General features: G+C 43.9%; 2 protein-coding genes across 2 annotated transcripts; both read left to right on the top strand.

Annotated features, from left to right (window-relative positions):
- Positions 1–273: 273 nt before the first annotated feature.
- LOC123445177 (probable apyrase 7) lies at positions 274–4785 on the top strand. The gene is made up of 3 exons (XM_045122135.1): positions 274–813; positions 1488–3479; positions 3936–4785. Exons 2-3 carry the CDS (start codon positions 1646–1648, stop codon positions 4205–4207), a joined length of 2106 nt encoding a protein of 701 aa, XP_044978070.1. The 5' UTR covers positions 274–813; positions 1488–1645; the 3' UTR covers positions 4208–4785.
- A 5905-nt stretch (positions 4786–10690) lies between these two features.
- LOC123445170 (GPN-loop GTPase 3) lies at positions 10691–14873 on the top strand. Its single transcript, XM_045122123.1, has 9 exons — positions 10691–10946; positions 11463–11571; positions 11638–11719; positions 12571–12656; positions 12938–13041; positions 13126–13256; positions 13346–13439; positions 13699–13754; positions 14508–14873. The coding sequence occupies exons 1-9, from the start codon at positions 10902–10904 to the stop codon at positions 14602–14604; spliced, it is 804 nt and encodes a 267-aa protein (XP_044978058.1). The 5' UTR covers positions 10691–10901; the 3' UTR covers positions 14605–14873.
- The last annotated feature ends 672 nt before the right edge of the window (positions 14874–15545 follow it).

Genomic DNA, 15545 nt, shown 5'->3' with positions numbered 1-15545 from the left:
GGAGTGCTCCAGCTTCAGCCCCCGTTCGTGAAACAACACTCCAGTTTCAGGAACGGTCGCGACCAGGTCGCTGGCGCGGGCACGATTTTGTCTGTTAGATGGAGGCAAGATCAACGGACGAGAAGGCGACGGATAGATCAACCGGATCAGCCAGCAGGAAGGGAGATTTTTCCAAAAAAACATGCAAGAAATAAAAAAACCAGCATGAAGAGGGGTGGTGCGAAGTGAGGCGAAAGTTAACCAAAAATAAACCGGGATAGGGGAAGGTGGAGTGGAAGCTAGGGTCGGTCATGGTGCACAGGTTCGGTCTGGTCCAAGTCACGCTCGTCTCTCCTCGTCGGGCTTCAATTTCGTCCGCCCCGACGCAGCGCCGTCGCGCACGCACGCACGCGGCTTGCGCACCGCACGCAGCCAGTCAGCCACTACCCCTCCCTCCCCCCGCCTTTGCGTCGGCTCCACCGCACCGCCCCTCCCACCCGCCCTCCGCCGCCGCTACCCCGCCTAGCCTGTCCACCAAATCCGCCGCTGCGGCCGACCCCGCCGGCGAGGCGATACAGTCCGCCGGCCGCCGGACCGGCTAGCTCCTTCGCCGCGGGAGGACTCCTCCTCCCCGCCGCCGCGTCCGATCCGGCCGCGACCCGCTGCTTCCGTCCTAGATCTTACTGGCCTCCGTCTCCTCTCCGTCCCCTGTCCGTCTCGATCCCCAAATCCATCTCCCCGCGCGCCAGTCCAATCTCCGATCCGTTCCGCTGCTACTTAACTGGCGTGGAGCGGATAAGATCCGTCCCCGTCCGGACGCGGTTCCTGTCGCTGGTAAGGAAGCCCTATCTCCGCTTTCCTTTCTCTTTTGTGTATAAAGTTTTGTCTCGGGTCTTTCCTTTACTATCCAAAAAAACAGATCTTTCTTCTCCAAGGTAGATCGCAGTTGGACTCGTTATAGGACTGCACAAGGTTCCCTAAGCTAATGCTAGTTGTATAAGTTCGCTTCAATCAAACTGGTGGTTCGGCCGAAACCCCCGTGCCACGGGTTAGGTTTGACATTGGTAGACGGCTTTGTGCTTGGGGTCCTTCGCTGTGGAGTCGCTTGAAAGTTGGCGTCTTTCTGCGGTTCTATGATCACCGATCAGTCCGTGGGTAATAGATACTGCTGTGTGTTCATAGGTGAAAGTCTCGACTGAACGGCAGTTTTGTTGGTGTTAGTACTCCTTTGTGTAGCATAGGGAGTTGTTTGGAGACACTGCTGTTGCTCATCGATCAGCGGTGCCATTTTTCAGAATAATGGTATTGCTCCAAGGTACTGTAGAGTATCATCTTCATTTAGCCTAGTGTTATCTTAGCTGCAAGTCTTTTGTTTTGCACTGTACCGGGTATGAGAACGTCATTTACTAATTTCTGAATGTCCACTGTGTTGGCGTCCTTCAAATTGTAGTTTTATCTATTGGATGTTGGCGTGTTAGTAAATTTCTAATATACATAATTTGTTGCAGGTACAGGCTGTGCAAAGGTTATGTTGGATTGATTTACCGTCTGGCCAGTTATGCTGCCCACTTAATACTTATGGTTCTGTTTGCCGAAATCATTCCTTACCGCTCGTTCTCGGTGATATCTTCAAATAATTTCCACCTTGACTACAAAAGAAGCAGCTATGCGGCTTTCTTCTTCTCTTATAGATCTGCCAACTTTTTCTAGAATTGACACTTTAGAAAGGGGCTCTAGCATTGGTGGTGATGTGAGTTCAGGGCGTGCGAAGCCTGTCCGCACACTTCAAAGAGAAGGTCCTGTAGCAAGCTTTTCAAAAGAGAGAACACCCCCATCATCGCCAACAAATCGAAAGAAATGGATGAGAACAGTTGGTTGGGCTGTTGCTCTGATCCTATTGGTGTGCTTCATATATGCTTCTTTGAGATATTTCCATGTCTTCCTCTCAGAAGGTAGCTCTGAATACTATGTGATTCTTGATTGTGGCAGCACTGGTACAAGAGTGTATGTTTACGAGTGGTCCATCAATCATAATGATGGAAATTCGTTTCCTATTGCTTTGAAACCTTTAGGAAATGCTCCTAAGAAAAAATCTGGTAAATTAATTGGGCGTGCCTATCAACGAATGGAAACTGAACCTGGGTTGAGCAAGCTTGTTCACAATGAAACTGGAATGAAGCAGGCAATAGAGCCCCTACTCCAAATGGCTGAGCGGCAGATCCCTAGACGTGCACACAAGCACACTCCTGTTTTTCTATATGCCACAGCTGGTGTCCGCAAGCTACCAGCTGCAGACTCAGAGTGGCTTATGGATAACGCTTGGGATGTTCTGAAGAATTCTTCATTTTCTTGTAGTAGAGACAGAGTTAAGATCATCACTGGCATGGAGGAAGCTTATTATGGATGGGTAGCTCTTAACCACCACCTGAACATGCTTGGTACCTCATCTTCTGCTTCTGAAATGACTTATGGTTCACTTGATTTAGGCGGATCATCATTACAGGTGACATTTGAGACTGACAAAGCCGTCCAAGGTGACACAGGCGTTGGTCTGACTATTGGTTCTGTCAATCATCAACTTAGTGCTTATTCTCTTTCTGGTTATGGATTAAATGATGCATTTGACAAATCTGTGGCACATCTGGTGAAGATGCTTGGAGGAACAGCTGGTAATGGCAAAGTTCAGGTCAAACATCCTTGTCTACAAACTGGCTACAGGGAAGATTATGTTTGTTCTTACTGCCACCCACTCAAACAGGATGGAAGTCCCAGTGTTTCAGGGAAGACAACAGGAAAAGAGAAGCAGGGAACAGCTGTTGAACTGATCGGGGCGCCTCAATGGAAAGAATGTAGTGATCTTGCAAAAGTAACAGTGAATCTTTCAGAGTGGTCCAATTCAAGTTCTGGACTTGATTGTAACCTTCAACCTTGTGCTCTTGCTAATAGCTTTCCGCAGCCACATGGGCAGTTCTACGCAATGTCTGGTTTCTATGTGGTTTTCAAATTTTTCAATTTGACTCCTGATGCTACTCTCGTTGATGTTCTAAAAAGAGGTCAGGAATTTTGTGAAAAACCATGGGATGTTGCAAGGAGTAGTGTTCCACCACAGCCTTTCATTGAGCAGTATTGCTTCAGGTCTCCTTATATTACATCACTTCTGAGAGAGGGGCTGCAGATAAAAGATAACCAAGTGATAATTGGTTCAGGTAGTATCACTTGGACTCTTGGTGTTGCTTTGCTAGAGGCTGGGCAGGCACTGTCGAAGATGGATATTCAAGGATACATTTTACTACACCGGGAGATAAACCCAAATATTCTTATTGTATTGTTTCTGATTTCAATCGTGTTGGTCATATGTGCAATATTGTGCGTTAGCAATTCCATCCCAAGGTCATTCCGCAAATCCTATTTGCCGCTTTTTAGGCCGAACAACGGAGGTAGTTCTGCGCTTGGTATGGGATCGCCATTCAGATTCCATTTATGGAGACATATTAATTCAGGTATGTGCTTAAATTTGTTTTTGTATTGAGCTTTCATCTTGTGTTTATTCCTGTATTGTGCAAAGGCTGCAATGCTAGTACTTAATTTGGAATGTCAAATTTGTTACACCACTTAAGCTACTAAGAGTGCTTCTAAGAAACATCATCACATAGAAATCTTGCATGTTGGAACACATAGGTTCTTTTTTACTTTACTTCATTCAATATGAGAGTTCTTGCTATATTTGACTAAATTCTTGTGATGAGACATCAATGAGTCATTCTACCTACTATAGCACTGTAATTTTGTAGCGCTGTTATATCAAAATCAGTAATCTTGAATGAAGATATTTGCTGTATCACATATAATCAAACAATGGTGCAAAATTCTGTTTGATTGTTACACTCTTTGCTTTATTCTTAAGAAAGATATTAAACTTTTTGTGTTTGCTTCACTTTAATTTCTACTCTGCACAGGTGATGGAAGAACAAAGACACCATTGAGCCCTACTGTTGCTGGGTCAGAACCCCATCCATTCAGCATGACACATGGATTAGGCGGCAGCAGCGTCCAGCTTATGGAATCTTCCAGGCAATCGTTGGGTGTATATCATAGCTATTCAGTTGGGAGCTTGGGTCAGATGCAGTTTTCTAGCGGAAGAGGTCAGACAACACTTCAGAGCCGGAGATCCCAGTCGAGAGAAGATCTCACTTCTTCATTAGCTGATCTTCATGTTCAAAAGGTGTAGAGCATTACATTTCAGGATGACATGACTAGTATGTGATCCCATGCCATAACAAACTCCATGTAAATAATAGCGCTCCCGTCTGCACGATTTCTTCTTCTCTAGCCAGAAGTCAATTTTGTCGGTGCACTGACAATTCAAAGGTTTAGGATTCACGAAATTTAAAGTATATGACTTGGTGCCTCATGGACATGATACATCCATCCCTTGCAATGTACTGGTACCATTCATGCGATAGAATCATGCCATACAAAAAGATGACCTTGCAAGCAGCTCGGTGTTGTACCAGAAGAAATGTTACATGGTTTGCTGATGCGGTTGGCCATGGCCTTGGAAGGTTACCAGCTCAGCTCTGTAGCCCCAAACGTGAAGGCTACCAGATGATGATGATATCACTGCATCCAGCCAGGATGTATACTCTTCAAAGGTTCTTAACTATTATTTTCGTTTTACACATAATAAGATAGCTGTGTTCTCGTGTACTATCATTGATGTATCATCACGCCAGCCTTCTCTTCTTTTCTTGTAACCATTTGGTTCATATATACTTAATGCAATCTGGGATGTCATTTGGAAATTGAGATCACCGACCAGTAACTGCATTGCCCCTTATTTTCATGTGGTCCTTATATGAATCTGTTTTGGTTACAAGATTTTTCGTCTGTGCAACTTGTTTCTCTTTGTCTTGTCTATGAGCATCTCATCTGTCCGACTTGTCTCTATTCACATGCTCAAATTAACACTGTCGGGGTGCATGTTGATACAGATAGAAAATACCTTCTACCTGTATACATGCAAGGACCTTCAACTAGGATGTGATGTAGTAACATAAATTTCTCCTTATGTCTGCATCTGATTTTGATGCATATACAAGTTTCATTTTTCTGAGATTCCTAAATGCTAGAGGTCCTTGTCACTGGGACTTGTATCAATGCAGTATATGTCTACAAGTTGGACGTTTGATTTCTACAAAAGTCAATTTTTTAGGCCATCAGATTAAGATCCAGCAATCATCCTTCCTTCTTCATCCACCCGCGTTCCTCCTCCCACAAAATTGACTTACCTAAATTGCAAATTCAGTCAATTTACATATAGCTATTGTAAGTAACACAATTGTCCCTCTCTCGATTACCTGCGGCGCCGGCGTTTCTCCGGTCGATAAAGCTGACCTCTTGAGCTGGGAATGAAATGATTATTAGCAGAGATGCAGCCTGTGCGTGGAAATTAAGCTAATGCCCGCACGAGATAGATTGCACGCTTGCTAGTTTAGGGTTAAATTTGCGTGCTATCTATGGGCGGAGACTTGACTTGGACTGGGTGAAGATGTTGATGAGATGAGATGAGGTGAGATGGGAGGCTGGTACGTGGTGGCTTTTGTTATGCTTTGCGCTTGCTTCGTGGTACGAAAGAAACCACCATATTCTTTTCATTTTTCTGCCTTTGGGAATTTCGTGACATGAGTTGTCCCTTAAACAAAGCAGAGTGGTTTTGCCCTCGCAGCACACAGGATTTGCAGAAAGGGGGGCGGCTTTTGCAGGGCAGCACGCTCATACTCATCACGCACTGCTCAATGAAGCAACCCACAAAAATGGAGAGTGCAGAGGGTAAGCAAGAACGCGATAGAAGCTGAAGCAGGATTAATCTTGTCTTGGTAGATAGTGATTTGACAAGAACGGAACCAAAAGTAGATACGTACAAGCAAGAAGCAAGCGACACGGACGGACCGACCCATAATACTTGCCGATTCAGTGGGGTAGGGCCCCTCATCCCTCAATTACCAATCACAATCTTACACATCAGTTTTAACGTAAAATCTTTACGTAAGCCTTAAGCCTTTACAGGTGTAGGCCGATCCATCCATCCTTTTACAGTACCGCACACGCGTACACAATCAAAGACAAGCAGTTGAGTTGAAGCATACGACGTTCCACCAGACCAGCTCCAGGTTGATGAAGACGCAGCAGGCGGCAACATGTCAGGAGGTTGGCAGTTTAAAACAGTCGCAACCTCCCGAGATGCCATCAGCTGAGGCTTGACCACCACCAGCAGCAGCAGGAAGAAGATGGCCGAGACCCAGCTGAAGACGCAGAAACTAGGGATGGGATTGGGATGGACCAGTTGCTTGTTCAAATAGAAGGCAACCGAATCCGTCCACGGCCGACGCGACGGGGAACTAACTCCAGATCTAGCTCTAGGGATTGCAGGTAGATTATTTAGCTCCGTCCTCTGCCGCGCGCACTAAAACGAGCGCAGAGTAAGCAGCAGAGGACCCTTAACATCGACCGAGCGGCAACAACTCCGGTTCACTTGGCGTCGGCCGAGATACCGCCGGCGCCGTTCTTGTCGGCGCGGACGAGCCCCGCGGCCATGTTGGCGACCGCGGCGACCATGTCCTTGACGATCTTCTCCTTCACCTGGCCACGCCGTGGAGGCGGCGCGGCCCCCCTCGGCGCCCTGCTGCCGCCGCCGCCGGCGCGGGCATCGCCGGAGCTTGAGCCTGGTAGCCCTTGGTGGCCATTCTTCCGGCGAGGGGAGAAGAGGAGGGCAGTGCTGGCTTGGCTTGGACGGCAAGAGAGTACTAGCGCTGCTGGTGTTGTGGGTGATGCTAGCAGAACATTGGAGATGGTGTGGATGGGGAGGCCAATCCGCACCACGGGAAAAGGCGCGTCCACGTCTGGCCAGCTACGTACCTAAGCATATCGATTTTGTCCGTTTTACGTTTGGGGTCGATGTCCACACTACGGACACGTACAACCGGTTGATGTATTGTGGAACGCAGAAGAAACAAGGCATACATGCCAGGTCGGCGCGCGGCGGCGTTGGAGAACGATCTGGGGCGACACGTGCCGGACGAGTCTCGAGGCGGGAGGAGGTGCGACGACGCGTGCGAGACGAGTCCAGAAGGAAGGAAAAAGTCCATTTTAAACCGTAAACTCGTAGTGGTTGACGAAATGAACCCCAAACTCAAAATCCCTATCGATTGCATCCTAAACTATGCAATCCCCGGTCTAAATCGAACCCTGGAACTGTTTGTCAAACCGGGATTGCAAAGGATGGTCGGGATTGTTTTATTTCAGAGGTGAGGGTGAGATATCTGAGGCGTCGGAGGAGCAGATACCGGTGTGTGTTTTTCCGTCGTGCGTCCATGCATGCAGGGCTCGATGACGGCACTGAGATACACCACCCGCGCGACCAAGATCGTCGGGAGCACGAGCAAGAGCGGGAGCGCGAGCACGGGCACGACAGGAGAAGCGAGGAGCGTGAGCGCGGCAGGAGGAGCGAGGAGCGCGAGCAGGAGCAGGGAGGACAGGAGGAGGAGCAGGGCCACGGCGGCGAGCAGGAGAAATCGAGGGGCTACAGGCAGGTGAGCGCCGAGATCAAGGTGGGCTCTGTGATCGTGCTCCCGGCTGGTCACCCGGCGACGTTCGTGTCTGGGAACGAGGGGAACCTCGCCCTGCTGTCCTTCGGCGTGGGCGCCAACAACGACGAGGAGGTGTTCGTGACCGGCGGGAACAACGCGCTGAAGCAGCTGGACGAGGCGGCCAAGGCGCTGGCATTCCCCCAGCAGGTGAGGGAGCTGGCGGACAAGGTCATCCGCGCGCAGACGGAGGCCGTGTTCCACGACGGCCCGCAGCAGCAGCGCCGCGTCGTCTTCGACATGTGAGCAGCGACGATCTCAACTCGAGTGTGCGCATGCATGCAATTCGTGGAGCTGCTTGCATGCATGAGTGATGAGTGTAAATGTGGGGCGGGAATAAAAAGCTAGTAGTACGTACGCGCGGCACCGTTTGAGTCAAGATGGACACCGTACGGATAACTTGTCTGGTTGAATGCTTCCGTTGGGTCAAATTGTGTATCTGAATGATCCAAACGGACAAAATATGGTCATGCGTTAAAGTTGCCCTTGCGTACACAACACTAGTACTCCCTCCGAACCCTTTTAGTTTGCCCATAACTTTTTCTCACCTTGCCGCCTCTTTAGTGATGTGTGAGTAGTTTTATGAGGACCTACAGGTCTATAACATAGTTTTAAATAGCTCCGCTATAGCCTTTATAGCAGGATGCCGCTAAATGATATCATGTACAAACAAGACGTTATAGCCCGCTATAGCTGATTTGCAGGTCCGCCGCTATTTGCCATAGCCCGCTATTTAAAACATTGGTCTATAGCAGTACCTAAATGGATCTCTTTGTCTCTCGTTTTATCTTCAATACAATAATCTTTTCGCAGGCCTATCCAATGTAATATTTGTGGTGTGTTTATTCGGATCCAATGAATTATGAGTTTATTTTGAAATTTATCATTAAAAGTAATTGATCTAATCTGTGATTTATTATGTGTGATTTAATATAGGTATGTATGCTTTCCGATCTATAAGTTTGTTTTGGCCAAGTAGATGAGTAGATCTTCAAAGGAAATGGTGCATAGTAGTAGGTTCAATCTCGTGTTGTCCTCACTATATAACAGGAGAAGTAGGGAGTCACGTATTTGGATTGTTGCTGCTAAAGGTTAAACAATCAGGTCTAAACATATTATTTGGTCTTACTTTGTCTATATTATATCATCTTGCTCCAAGTATTACTCTGTTTGTTATGAACTTAATACTAGCCATCAGCAAGTTTAACTTTCTACTTATCATAGATGTAATGGATGTATATTGATCATGTCATGAATAACGATATACTTATTCATTTTTCTATCAATTGTTCAACATTAATTTATGCAACCACCGCTACTATGCTCATGAGAGAGATGCCTCTAATGAACGCTATGACCCCTGGATCCATTCACCTATTTTATATTCTAAAAAATATAAAAATAATTGATACATTTTATTATATTTTTATTTATGATTATCTATATTGCACTATCAGATTTGATCCTTGCAATTCGCGAGTACAATGGGCTTGACAACCCTCTTATCCGTGTTAGGTGCAAGTATTTGCTTTTGTGTGCAAGTATTGTTAATAGTTTTTTGCGTGCTTTTCTATCGATTCAATAAACATTGGTTCTTATATAAGGAAACTACTTATTGATACTTTACCACATCACACTTTCTCTTCGGGAAAAAGCCCAATGCCATCACAAGTAGCATTGATTTTCAGGACGCCCAACTTCTCTGGATCCTCCACCGCAACCATCTATGACAACTTTTCATACGGGTCCATGTGACAGTGGCATGATTGTGGATCCCGGGCGCGTCCTAGGGCATGGCCTGGACCGACATGATAGTAGTGACCGTTGATGGGTGGAGGATTGAGGGAGAGGAGTGGGCTGGTGACGTGACATCCTAGGGTTAAGTCGTGAATGGGAGGGACAGGTCGTCGCGTGGGGTGAGGTGAAAGAGATGCGCAAGGGTTCTGTTTGAGAGGGGAGAGGAAAAAGATCGAACAAACAAAAAGCCGAAGCAGGAGGTGGGAAGGCATTGGATGAAGTCACACGACCCAATAAGGAAAGGGAAATTAAGTTCTTTTTAGGTAGTGGAAATAGAGATGTTTTGATGTATGCTTTTTTCATAGAGATTGTACATTTTTGTATACAATAGGAACATTTCTTATACTTGTTTTACATTTTCAAGTACACATATACTTCCTTTGTTCCTAAGTATGAGTCTTTTAAGAAGTTTCGCTAGAAGGCTACCTAAAGATGCATATAGATATACTTTAGAGTATAGATTTATTCATTTTGCTTCGTATGTAGTCCCCTAGTGAAATTAAAAAAAACTTATATTTAGAAACGGAGGGAGTATATGTTTTATGTCTACTCTTTTTTCATAGTCTCTCTACATTTTTGGTACACATAAGATTTTTTTATTGTACACGTTCAACACTTTCATGATTAACTTTTCTTATACACTTCGTATATTTTTTAAATGCAAATGATATATTTTTCATACACATTTAACATTTTTTAAATGTATGATTGATATTTTTTAAATATATATTTGGATTTAGATTGCATATTTTGATGTGGTTTGTGAGGTTTGACTTTTCCACAAACCTATATGCACTACGTCATGGAATAGATCAATTTTTAAATACATGATTGCTATTTTTTTAAAATATATGTTTTGATGTTTGCTTTTTTCATATGCATTATCCACAAGATTTTTCTTCTTATACTCATTTATTTGGTTTTCACCGATTCTTTATTTTTGTCAACCCGTGTGTACTTTTTTTCATACACATTGTGCATTTTTAGTATACATGTGAAACATTGTTTTGATACACATCAAACATTTTCCAGTAGAAGGATGTACATTTTTTCAAATACATGTATGAACATTTTTTCGAATACATGTTATACATTTTTCAAATACATGTTGCAGATTATTAATTTTTTTTGTTTTGAGACGATGCACAATTTTTTATTGGTTGAAAACATTTTTCTCATGCGCGCTCAAGTCATGGGCCGTGGGAAGGCCCACGCGACCGACCGGTTCATAGGCATTGCAAATAATAAGCCGACTAAAAAAAAGGCGTTGCGAATAAGCTGTCAGCGTTAGAATCCTCTTCCTCTCACGCCGCCGCGCCGCCAGTCCCGCTGTGTGCCGTCCTCAGCTGCCGCCGCCCACCCCGACAGCCAAACGTCGTGCCGGCCGTACTCCCCGCCGCCCCCTCCACCTCGCCTTCCCTCCGAAGCCCACCCCGCGGCTCGGCGATCTCCCCAGCGTACATCAGCCACCCAACGCCGACCATGGGTTTCGCGCAGCTCGTCATCGGCCCCGCCGGCAGCGGCAAGGTGATTGATTGTCTCCGATTCCCGCCCGCTCCCTCTTTCGCTCCATGCTTAACTCAGTCTCCAGCTTTAATTTGGCCGGGGACGGATTGATTCGTCGTTCTGACCAACTAGGGTTCTGCGCTGCTTATTTTGCCCTCCTGCTTTGTTTTAATACCAAGTTTGTGATGTGTTTGATGTGCTTTGGTCCCTGTTTAGACGTGATTTCAGACCAAGTAATGTACTACCTCCGTTCCTAAATATAAGTTTTTTTTAGAGATTTCACTATGAACTACATACCGATTTATATAGACATGCTTTAGAATGTAGATCACTCATTTTGCTCCGTATGTAGTTCTTAATAGAATCTCTAAAAATACTTATATTTAGGAACAGAGGGAGTAGTCATCTTCTTTTTAATTATACCTGTCCAAAGAATTTGAGATTGGAGCGGGTTGGGTTGAACGGGAGGTTAGAGTATGATTATGGGGAAGCTGAGAAATACTCCCTCTGTTCTTATCAGTTGTTAATCATATGCAGTCGACCTACTGCTCTGGTCTATATCAACATTGCGAGACGGTGGGCAGGAGGATTCATATGGTCAACCTGGATCCAGCTGCAGAGCACTTCAGCTATCCTGTATCTACTGGTAAGATTACCTGCACGCTCTTGTGCACATAGGGCTCTTACTCACCCCTGTTTGGTATTTTTGTAGATATTAGAGAGCTCATATCACTGGATGATGTCATGGAGGAGCTTGGGATGGGACCAAATGGCGGCCTCATCTATTGCATGGAGTATCCTGTTGTTTGAAACCTGTTAATTTGTTGTTGATTGTTGTCTTCCAAGCTGTTTGGTTATAAAGGGACCCCTTATTGGCATATTGTCTACTATGTATTTCTGTTCTGTATTGGTACTTATAAGCGGGTTGGAGGTGCAACATTTCACTGCTGGAGCTGAACTGGTCTTAATAGCACATCCCAGCAATTGTTACTCTAGTATATTGATGCTCACAAATTTATTACATGTTAGTTTGGAAGACCTACTTTCGCGGCAGTTAGAACTGGTGCATCGTCTAGATCATCTTTGTGCGATGTTTGCGCATATACCTTGTTATGTCTAGAATTTAACCGCCTTCTGTTTTGTTTTCACCAGCAAAAGTTACATGTAGATGCTCCAGGAGCAAATAGTTTTGCTGTACCTGCATGTTCTGTTAGCTGGATAGTAGATACTATGATGCTAAGTTATAGTTTCAATTTGCTGCTCCATTTGTTGAAGTCATTTGCACGGATGCTGCCTTTCACACTTCGGATTGAATGACATTGCCATCATGTGAATTTTATTAGTGAATCAAGAGCTCTGTTTGTCATCTACTAGGATCTGGCTGAACTCATTTTATGCAATTCAAAAGGATGTGAGTACTCTTTATTTGCATAAAAACTACTCCCTCGGTTCACAAATATAAGATGTTTTGGATATTTGATGAGTATGGACTACATATGGAGTAAAATGAGTGAACAAACACACTAAAACATGTCTATATGCATCCGATTCACGAATAAGCTAGAACATCTTATATTTGTGAACGGGGGGAGTATCATTTTAGGATCTTATGCTGGCTGTTGTTGTTTCCTTAAGAAACCCTTAGGCACCTTGAAGACAATTTGGATGATTGGTTGGATGAACAATTGGAAAACTACCTGGATGATGACTATCTTGTGTTTGATTGTCCAGGTAATATTCTTAATGCATGTTTGCATACTCTAATTATATCTTGTTAGTTAGTTGGACTATTTCATGTCACCTACTATTCTTACCACCTACATGTGCCTAACATAATGAATTTCCTTTTACTTCTTATGTTAAAATTATGCATTACTGTGTAAATGGTGCCATCTTTACATCTCTCGTATGCGGTTCTGTAGCATGTCCTATTATATGAAAATCGGAGATAGCTAGATTGCTTAACATTACATGAAAGCAGTTAACCCAGATTCCACATCTTGCTTTGGCAGGCCAGATTGAACTCTTCACTCATGTTCCAGTTCTGCGTAATTTTGTTGAGTATCTGAAACGGAAAAATTTCACTGTTTGCGCCGTGTACCTTTTGGATTCGCAGGTTTGAATCACTAATGTAGTTTTCCTTTACGACAACACTGTACTCAAACACCAGACTAATATCTGTTTGTTTTTCTTGGTACAGTTTGTCAGTGATGTCACAAAATACATTAGCGGTTGCATGGCTTCTCTTTCTGCTATGATTCAACTTGAGCTTCCTCATATCAACATCCTTTCAAAGATGGACCTTGTTTCCAATAAAAAAGATGTAGAAGAGTATGTCCTCTTTAAATTTTTTTCTCCCATACTTAGCTGTAACATTTTAAGGTTGCCCTTTTTTTTACTGATGATGTTTTGTATTTTAGCTATCTGAACCCCGAAGCACAGGTTCTTCTGTCACAGCTTAATCGGCAGATGGCACCTCGTTTTCACAAGTTAAACAAGGCTTTAGCTGAACTGGTATGCCTTCCATGAACCTGTAAACTAAATAAAAACTCTCATGCTTTATGAAGACATATAACTGTTAATGTATTGTGGTCAACTATGTCTCTGTTATGTCATAAACCCATAATTGCAGGACGTCTATCTGTTGTTTTATCCGTTATGTTTCTGATGAAATTGTTTCTTAAGGAAAGCTCTTTATCCTGTTTTGGTAGGTAATTTGCTCTAATATTGTGTCTCTGCCTCCAATATTGATGTCAGCACCACTATCATGTAGGTTGATGATTACAACATGGTGAATTTCATACCACTTGATTTGAGGAAGGAGAGCAGGTATTCCTGTTTGTTTTCTTGGTTTAATTGAAATCTCAGCCCTTGTTTACACGCCTAAGCATTCCCTCTTTTCTGCTCAAGTTATCGAAGAGCTCTTTGCCACTTGTATTTCTAATCGATCCTTAGACATGCTACTTGTACTAGTACGCTTGTGGATGCAACATTAACATCTACTCCCTCCGTTCCTAAATATAAGTCTTTCTAGAGGTTCAACTAATGGACCACATACGGATGTATATAGACACACTTTAGAGTATAGATTCATTCATTTTGCTTCGTATGTAGACATCTAGTGAAATATCTTAAAAGACTTATATTTAGGTACAGAGGAAGTATCTGGAAGACACATTCCCTCCTTGCCAGATTCAAATTTCTGGTGGGGTGGTGGTATAATAGCACACTTAACAATTTGCTCTACTACTTTTGTGCTGTTCCATTTTTTTGCTGTACCTGTCTGGTCTTTCTGGAAAATAGTACTAATAATTATGGAATCAGCACTATACCGAGCGTGAAAAATTCCACCTTGAGATGATTGTTCAGTTGAAATTTATGTGCTATACTGGTTTAATTTGTAGTGCTGCAGTGAAACAAAATGCTGGAGCAACGTTGAAGTGTAGCATTTCCATCTGCCACACTTGATATTAAATTTCCAGTTATTTCCATGTCATGTATGGACCAGTTAGCCTAGAGTCTTGGCAGATTTATCTATCTGGTTGTGTTTTTTAGTATCCCTGACCATCCTTGCTTTTGCAGCATTGAGTATGTGCTGTCAAACATCGACAACTGCATCCAGTACGGGGAAGACGCCGATGTGAAGGTCAGGGACTTCATTCCTGAGGAGGAGGATTAACCATTTTGATCAAGCAGAAGCAACAAATTAACCTGTATCATGTAGTGTGGGTCCATGGGAGGAGATGGTAGCGCTGAACAGGTAGAAGCGCCATGTATCTGTTTCAGTCGTTGGTCGAAAAAACAAGACAGAATGCATCTGCAAAGAATGTGTGGGTCTCCTTATGCTTGTGTGGTTGGTAACTAGCAACTGCCTTTAAACAAATCATCCTCACGGCATCATACATGAGTGGTAAAATACCTAAAATAGTGTATGCGCCAATGCACCAATTCTGCTCCTTTTTTTTATTGAACACAAGGTGAATTCTGGTCAGCGTAATGTCAGTTATATTTTGGAGGCGCTAGGTTTTGGAAAGTCTGTCAGATTGTATATAGCACTTCATTGCAAGGTTATTCCTTATTTAGACCGTGTTCGGTAATCCTCCTGCTCCAGAAATCCGCGGAGCTGGAAAACTGCAGCTCTTGCTTTTTTAACTGCAGCTCCACCAGCTCCTGGAGCAGAGTTGCGATCAATGGCTTCCCCCTACACACATGAAGTCTTAGTCTGCAAAATGCAATTTAAAGTTTCAACGGACAGAGGGAAAGCATACGCTTGATCTTTGTCTTCACTGCACCTAGCGCACGACATTACAGTTTACAAGCTGACCGTTGCCCGACCGAAAACCATGGAGATTTTTCAACTTCACTATGTTTCTTTGCTTCCTTTGCCAAATCTCAAAGAATATCTACTAAATTGACATGTATGACTGACTAGTAAATATGCAGTAAAAATGACTTAAATAGCATGTTTCTCAGAAGTGCACATTTTTTTTTAGAAAAAGAAGGACCATCCCTAGCCTCTCTGCATAATTATGATGCACACAACCATATACTATTGAACCGCGATACCGAAGTACATGATGAACAAACCACAACCGGTGAAAATAGAAATATATTCCCATG

The sequence above is a fragment of the Hordeum vulgare genome, chromosome 1H (assembly GCF_904849725.1).
Source record: "Hordeum vulgare subsp. vulgare chromosome 1H, MorexV3_pseudomolecules_assembly, whole genome shotgun sequence".
NCBI classification, from domain to species: Eukaryota; Viridiplantae; Streptophyta; class Magnoliopsida; order Poales; family Poaceae; genus Hordeum; species Hordeum vulgare.
Note: the sequence above shows the minus strand (reverse complement) of the source record. Positions and strands in the feature narration are given on the sequence as shown.